The sequence below is a fragment of the Chaetodon auriga genome, chromosome 9, assembly GCF_051107435.1.
Source record: "Chaetodon auriga isolate fChaAug3 chromosome 9, fChaAug3.hap1, whole genome shotgun sequence".
NCBI lineage: Eukaryota > Metazoa > Chordata > Actinopteri > Chaetodontiformes > Chaetodontidae > Chaetodon > Chaetodon auriga.
Window position 1 is genome coordinate 13,102,580 of NC_135082.1, and position 10,217 is coordinate 13,112,796.

The 10,217-nt window shown below is 43.0% G+C and overlaps 2 protein-coding genes across 2 annotated transcripts; both read left to right on the plus strand.

Moving 5' to 3' along the window:
* Positions 1-364: 364 nt before the first annotated feature.
* Positions 365-6,647, plus strand: slu7 (SLU7 homolog, splicing factor). Its single transcript, XM_076739674.1, has 15 exons — positions 365-759; positions 1,022-1,181; positions 1,720-1,873; positions 2,685-2,765; positions 2,874-3,038; positions 3,419-3,484; positions 3,575-3,706; positions 3,866-3,963; positions 4,044-4,111; positions 4,831-4,970; positions 5,245-5,406; positions 5,487-5,588; positions 5,697-5,774; positions 5,881-6,003; positions 6,093-6,647. Exons 2-15 carry the CDS (start codon positions 1,030-1,032, stop codon positions 6,270-6,272), a joined length of 1,701 nt encoding a protein of 566 aa, XP_076595789.1. The 5' UTR covers positions 365-759; positions 1,022-1,029; the 3' UTR covers positions 6,273-6,647.
* Positions 6,648-7,496: 849 nt separating this feature from the next.
* On the plus strand, positions 7,497-10,210 carry c1qtnf2 (C1q and TNF related 2). Its single transcript, XM_076739675.1, has 3 exons — positions 7,497-7,655; positions 7,990-8,247; positions 9,182-10,210. Exons 1-3 carry the CDS (start codon positions 7,628-7,630, stop codon positions 9,820-9,822), a joined length of 927 nt encoding a protein of 308 aa, XP_076595790.1. The 5' UTR covers positions 7,497-7,627; the 3' UTR covers positions 9,823-10,210.
* Positions 10,211-10,217: the final 7 nt, after the last annotated feature.

Genomic DNA, 10,217 nt, shown 5'->3' on the forward strand with positions numbered 1-10,217 from the left:
AGGGCCCTTATATCAGTTGATATTGTGCTTTGGTGTTGCATATTCCCAAACTAATTTTCAATTAATTAGCGCAAACCAGTAGACACACAGGAAGCCGGGAGCTCTGGGGCTGTAGCTGTAAGTAATCCAAGGCAACATGTGCTTTGCCCCCAATTTATCCGTGTGATTGGAGCATAATTTACACTTAACAGGTATTGCGAGAAAGTACAATGACATCTGCCATGTACCACACAGAAAGTACATGTTATGATTAGATAAGAAGACATATAAGCAACTGTGTCTTTGCGGCTGAGGTTACAGATAAACGTGAATAGTGAAGGCAGCTGTGTCCACTAGATGTCGCTCTTTCCAGCAGTGACATTATATTGATGATTTCGCAGTACAGAGAAACAAAGGAGGCGACGCGATGAGAAACCGTCTTTGCCCCACCGAAACCCAAATCAAAGACGGTGACAGCAGCTTTCAGTCATCGTCGCAACAAGATTACACCCTGGAAATAGACATAGGCCAATCTGCGACCTAGTCCCTCGTTCGACCCGGGGCGGGAGCAATGTGCCGGAAAGCATGTAGCCTGTTAGAAAGAAGAAGACGAAGAAGAAGACAGGACGTGACGTAGAAGCAGTTGACGTAAAATGGCGACGGTCGTGTGTTAGTCAAAACAACAGCGTAGGAGCTCGAACACAGAGCAAGATACAGAAAAAATCAGCGGTTTTCCGAAGGAAGTATCAACCGCTGTGTCATTTGTTGGACATCACCAAGGTAACCAATGTGTTTGTTAAGTCAGATTAGAGATTTAAATACTTCATCCACATTCAAGCCACTCAGCTGGTTTCCAGCTAACGTAAGTTAGCCAACGTGAGAGTGACGATAGCTTCTATTTGAACTTCTCTTAGTGTGAACAAAATGTTGAGTAAGGACGATGAAAGGGAGGGCACATTCAGGACAGATGTGTTTCTCCTGAACACCTCGCTGTGTTACACGGCTGTTTGGAAAGCTTAATGACGTGTTTTCCTGACGGCAGGTCGAGTCATGGCCGAGCAGACTAACAACGGGAGCTCCGAGGGCATCGTTGGCCTGGATGAGCCCAAAAAGATGACCAGAGAGGACTGGAGGAAGAAGAAGGAGCTGGAGGAGCAGAGGAAGCTGGGTAACGCTCCAGCTGAGGTGGATGAGGAGGGGAAGTAAGTTTGTGTCTGCACAGAGAGAGGGGCCCTCGGGGCATCTGAAGAAGGTTCACATCTGGATATTTAAAAGGTCTAAGTAGCAGAGACCAGGGCTGTACTACCATTTCTCAAGTGTACTGAGTTTACTCCAGTGATTTAGTACTGTAAAGTTGAAAGACTGTAAAAGCCCCTAACGTATTTGGATACAATATGTCAGTTTATATATACGTTTATGTCGTATCAGAGTTGTCATAATTACAGTTTCCAACTTGTAAACAACATTAACATTGAAATAATAATAATAACTAAGAAACTGAGATTTTTGGAAAGTTCCAAAGTCCAACCTGGCACCCAATAACACATAGTCCTAATGGCAATATTGAGGCCATTTTGTCAGATCCTCCAAAGCTACAGAAGACACTGATGCTCTTCATGGCCAGTTAACTGATCATCATGTTTAAAATCAGCGGAGTTACTTTTTCATTGTCACATTTACAGTGAAGCTGCTGACGTAACACTAACGTGACCAACTTGTGCTGCTTCCTTTCTTTTTCAGGGACATTAACCCTCACATCCCACAGTATATTTCATCAGTGCCATGGTACATTGACCCATCCAAAAGGCCCACACTGAAGCATCAGAGACCTCAGAGTGAAAATGAGAGCCAGTACTCAGCCATTGGAGAGTGGTACAAGAGAGGAGTGCAAGAGGTGAGGGTGCATCAGTGAGTTATTCTCGTGAAGCCATTAAGACTGTCAAAATGAGCCAAAAATGATGTTCAGTTATTCCTACCAAAAAAAAGAAAAAACCCCAAAACACACAGGTTTGAACCCTCTGAATATCTAATTTTGCACATTATGTCCATTGGAGGGAAAACCAATATAAAGAGAGACATACTACTTGTACATTGTTTTAACGTAAACATGTTTTTTAATAGATTTACGTACCTACATTACAAATTAAACAAATGAAATAATGTCCTTCACCGTGTTGTTGAATTATTAGCTTTCAGCTTGGCCTGCATGTAGTTTTTTAATCAGTGAAAGTGATTTGGTGTGTAGAGTTTCCAGTTGGTGCCAGTCCAAATGAAAGAAATTTTCATTTTAAACTCACCAAATCCTTCTTGGTCCATCTTTCCACTGTTCCAGCAATCATCACCAACTCTGGATTTGTTGAAATAAACTCATAATTCTCCGAATTGGGAGAGGAGTGAGAGAGAGAGTGAGAGGGGGACATCAGCAATGGGGGAAACGGCATGTAGAGCTGGAATATTTCCACATCCAACTCTGGAGCTATTTTTGCCAGGCATTATGACTGGACATACTTTTCAGACTTTAATAGCTCTTCAGTCTCAGTAGTAATTTTCACTATCGAATGTCTGGATTTTCCTAAAATTCAAATATATGTCTTAATAGAGAATATTCGTTGACACCCCGAGCAGTCATTATAAATTAACTTATCAATGGTATTTAGGAACTTATTAAAAAATTAACTGAATTCTTTTCTTTTTTCTCCAAACAGAATGCTGTCGCCACCAAATTTCGTAAGGGAGCTTGTGAAAACTGTGGTGCCATTACGCACAAGAAGAAGGACTGCTTGGAGGTAAAATGGATAAAGAAACCTTTCATCTCATTTCCAGTCCTGTGCATTAATAGAGTGGTATTCTGTGATGAGTGATTTAACCTCTGACCTTGACTTTTCTCTCATCAGCGACCCAGAAAAGTTGGGGCGAAGTTCACAGGCACAGGCATCGCTCCAGACGAGCACAGTCAGGTGCAGCTCAGCTTAGACTATGATGGGAAGCGGGACCGCTGGAACGGGTATGACCCCGAGGAACACCAACGCATCGTGGAGGAGTATGCCAAAGTCGATCTGGTAAGCAGGCCAGTGGGAAAATCAGTTTGGATCAATTAAAGAGCGTTTGGTTTGTTGGGAAGAAGATAAATAAACACAGATCTCTGCCCTCGTCTGAGGATAATGTTGTGTGGGGCATCACGAATGGGACCCTGATTCAAACAAACTATACACAGCAGCTTCAAACTGAACCTTTTTATGGGTGTATGGGTCAAATTCTGATATCTGGCAACCTAGAATCCACCAAACCCAACAAATGTAACTGAAGTCAGATCTGATGCTCATGTTCATTTATTTTTGCACCTTACCTGATATGAAGGCTAGGAACGATCATTATTGCCATGTTACCTGCTTCCTGTTTACCATGTGAGTCTGACTTTGTATTTGTTTCTGCCTCTCAGGCCAAAAGGACACTGAAGGCACAAAAACTTCAGGATGAGTTGGCCTCTGGAAAATTGGACCCAACTGTAAGTCTCCAGTGATGTCAAGGGTGTCGTAATAATGGATTGTGTCTAATTTAAGATGATCATTTAATTCATTGAATCCTTTGTCTGCAGGAGCGGGAACACAACAGCGAGGATGAGGATGAAGATAAATATGCCGATGATATCGACATGCCTGGTCAGAACTTTGACTCCAAGAGACGAATCACTGTCCGGAATCTGCGTATCAGAGAAGACACAGCTAAAGTAAGAGACACATCTGGAAACACTGGCCTTTCTCTGCGCTGAACCACTGTTTCACTGTGGACTCTCTGTCTGTGATGATACTCATTTTCCTGTGGTGGACCATTTGAGAGACGAGATGCCGTTTCTAACGGAGTCTAACAATCTGTCCTTTTCTCACAGTACTTGAGGAATTTGGATCCAAATTCAGCGTACTATGACCCAAAGACTCGAGCTATGAGAGAGAACCCGTACTCCAACACTGGCATGAACCCTGATGAGTGAGTTACTGGATTTCCTGATCATTCAAGCATCGTCGCTGGCTTCCATTGAATAATAACAAAACTGTTTTGTCTGACAGAGTGGGATATGCTGGAGACAACTTTGCTCGCTATAGTGGGGACACAATCACCATGGCTCAAACACAGCGTGAGTTACCAAGATATTTTCCAGCTCTCTTATAGGCTATAGAATTAAAAGTTTGGAGTATAGTCTGGGGTTATTGGTACTTCGGGGTCATACAGTACTGTTGGTAGCATCAAACCTCCTTTGCTTATATGGCATTTAGAGCCCATTTGCACTAGGATAAGATGAGATCTGTCTCCAGATGTATTATCTGGTTAGGAAAAACACATGTTAAAGCAAGGTGTAAATGCATTGTGATTGGAATATGATTGGATCTGCCAGATCACATCTGGAGGTAGTCTGGCTCGCACTGTGTTCAGATCTGAAGTAGGTGTAAATGCACTCCGTGCAATGTGCTGGCATCTGTACACAACACAGTGCTGATAGGCTACAGATGTCTGTTTGAAACTAATATGAAATAAAGGTTGTGATTTGAATTTAGAGAGCGAGCACGCGAGAAGGCTGAAACAGGCATCTTGCCACAGCTTGCAGGTGGCTAAATTAAACAATTTCAGTATCTGGTACTGGTATTAAAAATCAATGCTGTGGATGTTATGCACAGTATTTTTCCAGGCAAAGCTTGTCTGCTTCATAATATTGTAGATATGAGACGAGGTATCAAACACAGACTGAATACATTTTTGCAATAAACAGTAAATATGATCTTTCTTTACTTTTCACACATGAAGCATGTTTTTGTGCTGCACCTCGTAAGTAATAGTCACGGCTTCATCTTGTGATAGTGTTTGCCTGGGAGGCCTATGAGAGAGGCTCTGAGGTGCATCTGCAGGCTGACCCCACAAAGCTGGAGCTGCTCCACAAGTCCTTCAAGGTCAAGAAGGAGGACTTCAAAGAGAAACAGAGGGATGGCATCCTAGAGAAGGTACACAGCTGCCATCTTTTTTCTTCTTTTCAACCAGCAGCAGCAGCAGCAGCAGCAGGCTGTTAATTGCATGTCACACTTTGCATTACGGGTCTAATAAAATCAAGGATACAATCTGTGTGATTGTACGGCCTCAGTTTTAATGCGGAGACATGTCCTCGAGATTTAAAGACGTTTCTCTCAGCCCCAAAAGACACAACGTATCAGGGTTTAAACATTCATACTGGCTGAAGATGTCACTGATGATGTTTGTGCTTTTGTGTGTGACAATCAGTATGGAGGTGAAGAGCACTTGAACGCACCTCCGCGGGAGCTGCTACTGGCCCAGACGGAGGACTACGTGGAGTACTCTCGTCACGGTGCTGTGCTGAAGGGGCTCGAGAAGGCCGTGGCGCGCTCCAAGTACGAGGAGGACGTGCTCATCAACAACCACACTGTAAGGACGGCAGAGCACACTGCAGGACTAAAAGGACATTTTGTTTTTTTTGTATTCTAAAAAAAATCTCCTGTCTTTAGTGTATCTGGGGCTCCTTCTGGAAGGATGGCTTATGGGGATACAAGTGTTGTCACTCCATGGTCAAACAGAGTTACTGCACAGGAGAGACTGGAGTTAGAATTGTAAGTAGACGTACTAACAGCATTCAGATGTTCTGTTTGATACACCGCTTTTGTAACTTTGTAGTTTTGTCACTCACATTGTTTTTCTGTTCTCTTCGTAACCTGAAGAACAACTCAGACTGTGTCCCGTTTGAAGAGGGACTGGTCGAGCCACAGGAGGAAGAACCGCCCAAGTCTCTGCTGGAAGTAAGTGAAGAGACTGAAAACAGGAACAGCTCCTGTTCATGTGTCCTGTTCAGCGAGAATGTTGATCTAATTGCATGCTCATTGTGTTAATGTTTTTAATCCCCAGATGCATCGAGATAAGGTGATGAAAGAGAAGAAGAAGAAAAAGAAGAGCAAAAAGAACAAGAAGCACGGCTCTGACAGCAGCGATTCAGAGAATGAAGAGAAGAAGAAGGAGAAGCTGAAGAAGGTGAAGCTCTTTTTCTGTTTATCTGTCTTCGTCTGCGTTTAGCTCCTTTCTCTGTGATTGACCCCCCCAACCTGTTTCCTCCTCCCCAGGCGCTAGAAGCAGAGGACAAGTGGGTGAAGCACATTGATACAATAATGCAGCTTGATGAGAGGAAGAGGCCGTACAGCAGCTTGCAGGAAGTAAAGGCGCCCACTGAGGAGGAGATGGAGGCCTTCCGTATGAAACGCTGCCGGCCAGATGATCCCATGGCTTCTTTCCTGGGACAGTGACCTCTTCTTCATCCCTGCTGATTCCCCTCAACTCTCCCCAAAGACTCTAGACTCAACCAGAGCTGCTGCTCGGTGAAACAAAATGTGTCCGACTCATAAAACTCTGCTTTGGTCTCGTAAACCTCCAGCAGGAGAGTTCAGTGACAAACAGTGTACAGCGTTTTGTGCATTTTATTTTGTACATTTTTTTGGTTTTGATGCCACAGGTTGATCATTGATAGTACATAGGACAGTAATGATATGTTCTTTTGTTTGTACTTAGTCCGTCTATGTGAAAAAATGTAAACATGACCATTTTCTTGGATTTTGGAAGCCACCCTCATAACTTTCAGTGGGATTAATGCATCATTTTTATAATAAAGCAAAAAGTATGTATTTGTTTGAATGCTTTGCGTTGTGTAAAAAGTTCAGATTTTTATTTTTAGGGTTTAAGGGTCAATGAACATTGAGTAACATCACTGTAGATGTGCCAGTGTGAGCAAAAAGTATTGTTTTCAACAGATTCAATGCATCTTTTCAATGATCCATTTCATTTGATATTTGAAATACTGCTGATCTCCTCAGTTGTGCAGTTGTATTAGATGCAAATCTAGCAGTTAACTCTCATGCAGTGCTCTGGAGGTCACTGGTGTTTCATGTCGAATGCTTTTTGTCACTGTCCAATTTGAATATTCCCACTCATTTTCATTCTTCGACAGTTCAAGCTAAACACAAGTCTGCAGTATGTGCAGGTCAGACATGAACTGAATGTAAGACTGCTGTGATCTTGCCTCTTTTTTTTATTTTAATACTGTCTCATAGAAACCTGCGACACAGCAGCCAGTTATGTAATTTCTCTTCACATGGTTCCAGTTAAAGGTGAATACAGTAGATCACTGAATGCAACGCACTGCCTCACCCAACAGCTGGAACATTTTTATTGGTCTCTCAGCTCTTGGCTCAGCATCACAGCAATAAACACAAACACATCTGGTAATATTCACGGTGCATTTCATACACTTCTGCAGACCACCTTGTGCTGTTCATCAGTATTTACAGTAAGACCTAGATGACTTTGTTTTATACGTTTTATCATGTCTGCCATGCAACATCCTGTTTTCCCACAGTGTGAACATGCGATGCGTCACCCCTTCAGCTGTGCAATACTGCTGCGCTGACTTGAATGTGATGACATCATGGTGAAAGTATTTTTTGGCAGTGTAAACAGGGCGGATGTTATGGACCATGATTCACTGGGCTGCACATTTCTGTGCAGCGTTTCTCTTCAAGAATGATATCTCGCCCGGTTATTGGAAAATCATGTAGGAAAGTTTGTGCACTCTCAGACAGAAAAAGGACTTGGATAGAGCTGAAAAATGCCCATGGGTCATAATTTCTCAACTGGTGAGTTGTTTATCTGTGTTTTTGAAATATCTGATACACTCCCTTTGCAAAAGCATGCTGTGAGCGCCATTCTGTGCTTTGGCTTAACCCATACATAAAGGACGTATTGTGTTTCTCACCAGGCATTGAGTCATAGCATTACACAGCACCACACTGTTTATGTAATAACTACATGTTTTCACCACATTCTAGCTGCAGATCGTATGCATGTACTCTCTATTTCAGTCTCTTTAACTTGGCACATTTTATGTTTTGAATCACGTGATTGTGACAAACTTACAAAACGAAAACAAATATATTGTTAACAGTTCACCGTCCCTCATCTCCTCCGCAGTGACCATCATGCTCCAGATGTGTGTGATGTTCTGTTTGCTGTCAGTTGTTTCCTCCCAGTCAACGTATGCCTCACCCAAGAGAGGCCGCAACATCACCATCCACTCCTCACAGCTGGTCTGCAGTCTTCCCGGCCCAGCGGGGCCGGCCGGGAACCCCGGAGCCCCTGGATCACCAGGAGCCATTGGCCCCATGGGGCCCCCAGGGAAGGATGGCCCGGACGGAAAGGATGGAGAGAAGGGAGAAAAGGGAGATGGAGGTAGTTACTGAGTGACTGACTGTCTTCTATTCTTTTAGGGGGCTTGGAGACCCTGGGCCCTCTGTAACTGCTCAAACAACATATTTAACATATTCAATCATGTTTTATCGCCTTCATAATTCATGACTTTTCAAAATTTTAGAGTTGCTTATAAACATGATTTTAAACTGCTTAACCAGTTTTACACATTACTTCTAAATACCAAATCTATTTATATATCTATCAAGTCTATTTGGATGTCTAGTGGAATGTCACAAAGTACATTTACTCAGTATTAGTACACTGTACTAATACACTAATGTACTAATGACATTGTACTTGCCAGTACTTTTGTACTTTCACTTAAGTAAGATTTTGAATGCAGAGTATTTCTACACTGTGGCATTGGCACTTTTACCGAAGAAAAAGATCTGAGTAGTTCCTCCACTCAGGGTTACTTGAGTTTTATAAGTCTAACGGGGAGTTTGACCTCCCTGGTGTCTTATTGCTCCCAAATATAGCTAATGTCACAGTGAAGGATGATATATTGTACATTTCTTCAGCTGTGAATGACTGTTTGATCAACAAAAAGAAAATATATGCTATAATGCATAGCCCATATAACATGTCATACATAAAGAAGAGTACTTTACAGTCATTTCATATGCTGGGATTGCATCAAATATAATAATACCTACCTTATTGTTGGGGTCTTGGGGGTATTACAGCTAGTGTCAGCAGAACAAAGGATTAATGCATGTTAACCTGAGACACTCCAGTGCCACTGTACATAGTTAGAGGCAAGAGGGTCCTCCAGGGCCAATGAAAAACTGTGAGGTATAAAGTCAGAGTGGGGACTTATTCGAGGCTCTTTAGAGTTTTGGTTTTGAATATTTCTACATATTGTGCTAAGCCACAAAATATTAGTCTATCATAATTTTGCATCTGTTGTCAGGTGATCCAGGGAGGCCTGGGAACCCTGGCAAGCCAGGCCTGAAAGGGCGTGAAGGTGTCATAGGCAAGGCTGGACCTCGAGGACTGAAGGGGCCACGAGGAACACCGGGGGTAGCTGGAAAACGAGGACAAAAAGGAGAGGAGGGCGATGTGGGCCAGCAGGGAGCTCCTGGAGGCTGCAACTGTGGCGGTACAGCCCGATCAGCCTTCTCTGTGGCGGTGACAAAGAGCTACCCTAAAGAGCGGCTGCCCATTCGCTTCAGCAGGATCCTACTGAACGAGGGGAGTCACTACAACGCCAGCAGTGGCAAGTTCGTCTGTGCCATCCCTGGGGTCTATTATTTCACATATGATATCACTCTGGCAAATAAGCACCTGGCCATCGGGCTGGTCCACAATGGACAGTACAAGATCAAGACATTTGATGCGAATACAGGGAACCATGATGTGGCGTCTGGTTCTACTGTCCTCCACCTGCAGCAGTCAGACCAGGTCTGGCTGCAGATCTTCTACTCTGAGCAGAACGGACTCTTCTTTGACCCTTTCTGGACAGATAGCACCTTCACTGGCTTTCTTATCTACGCTGACCAGGATTATCTCGATGAGGCTGACAGAAAAGCTAATGCTCAGGGTGGCAGTTAATACTGTCACCCTGAAACACTTCATTTTGGTTTAATAATTTGCTTAATTTCATATGAAAATGTTATGAAAATCCACGTTTGTGGAGAATGCTCCACAACGGTAGACCTCAGTGTGTTTTTCAGTTGTTTATCATGTTAGGACACCAGGGGGCGCACAACAGTAGAACAAAGTCAACCAGAGTTGGGGGACCACTTCAAATGATTTAATTCTGAAAAATCATGTGTTTAGGCTGCAGTATCCTGCAGTTGATGGCCTAAACTCAGTAAACCCAAATAAACTGGCTCTTTGACGAGTGAAAATTTAAACTGCTTTTTTAGGATGCTGTAATTTCTTCATTCACCTTTTTAAAACATAAGACGATGCATTAAAAATGTGGGTTGACACAACTAATAATG

Coding starts and splice junctions, on each gene's coding strand:
- c1qtnf2 (XM_076739675.1), top strand. CDS start 7,628: ATGCCCATGGGTCATAATTTCTCAACTG. Junction 7,656..7,989: donor GGGTCATAATTTCTCAACTG/GTGAGTTGTTTA, acceptor TCTCCTCCGCAG/TGACCATCATGCTCCAGATG. Junction 8,248..9,181: donor GGGAGAAAAGGGAGATGGAG/GTAGTTACTGAG, acceptor ATCTGTTGTCAG/GTGATCCAGGGAGGCCTGGG.
- slu7 (XM_076739674.1), top strand. CDS start 1,030: ATGGCCGAGCAGACTAACAACGGGAGCTCCGAGGGCATCGTTGGCCTG. Junction 3,485..3,574: donor CTGGAAAATTGGACCCAACT/GTAAGTCTCCAG, acceptor CTTTGTCTGCAG/GAGCGGGAACACAACAGCGA. Junction 5,589..5,696: donor GAGAGACTGGAGTTAGAATT/GTAAGTAGACGT, acceptor CGTAACCTGAAG/AACAACTCAGACTGTGTCCC.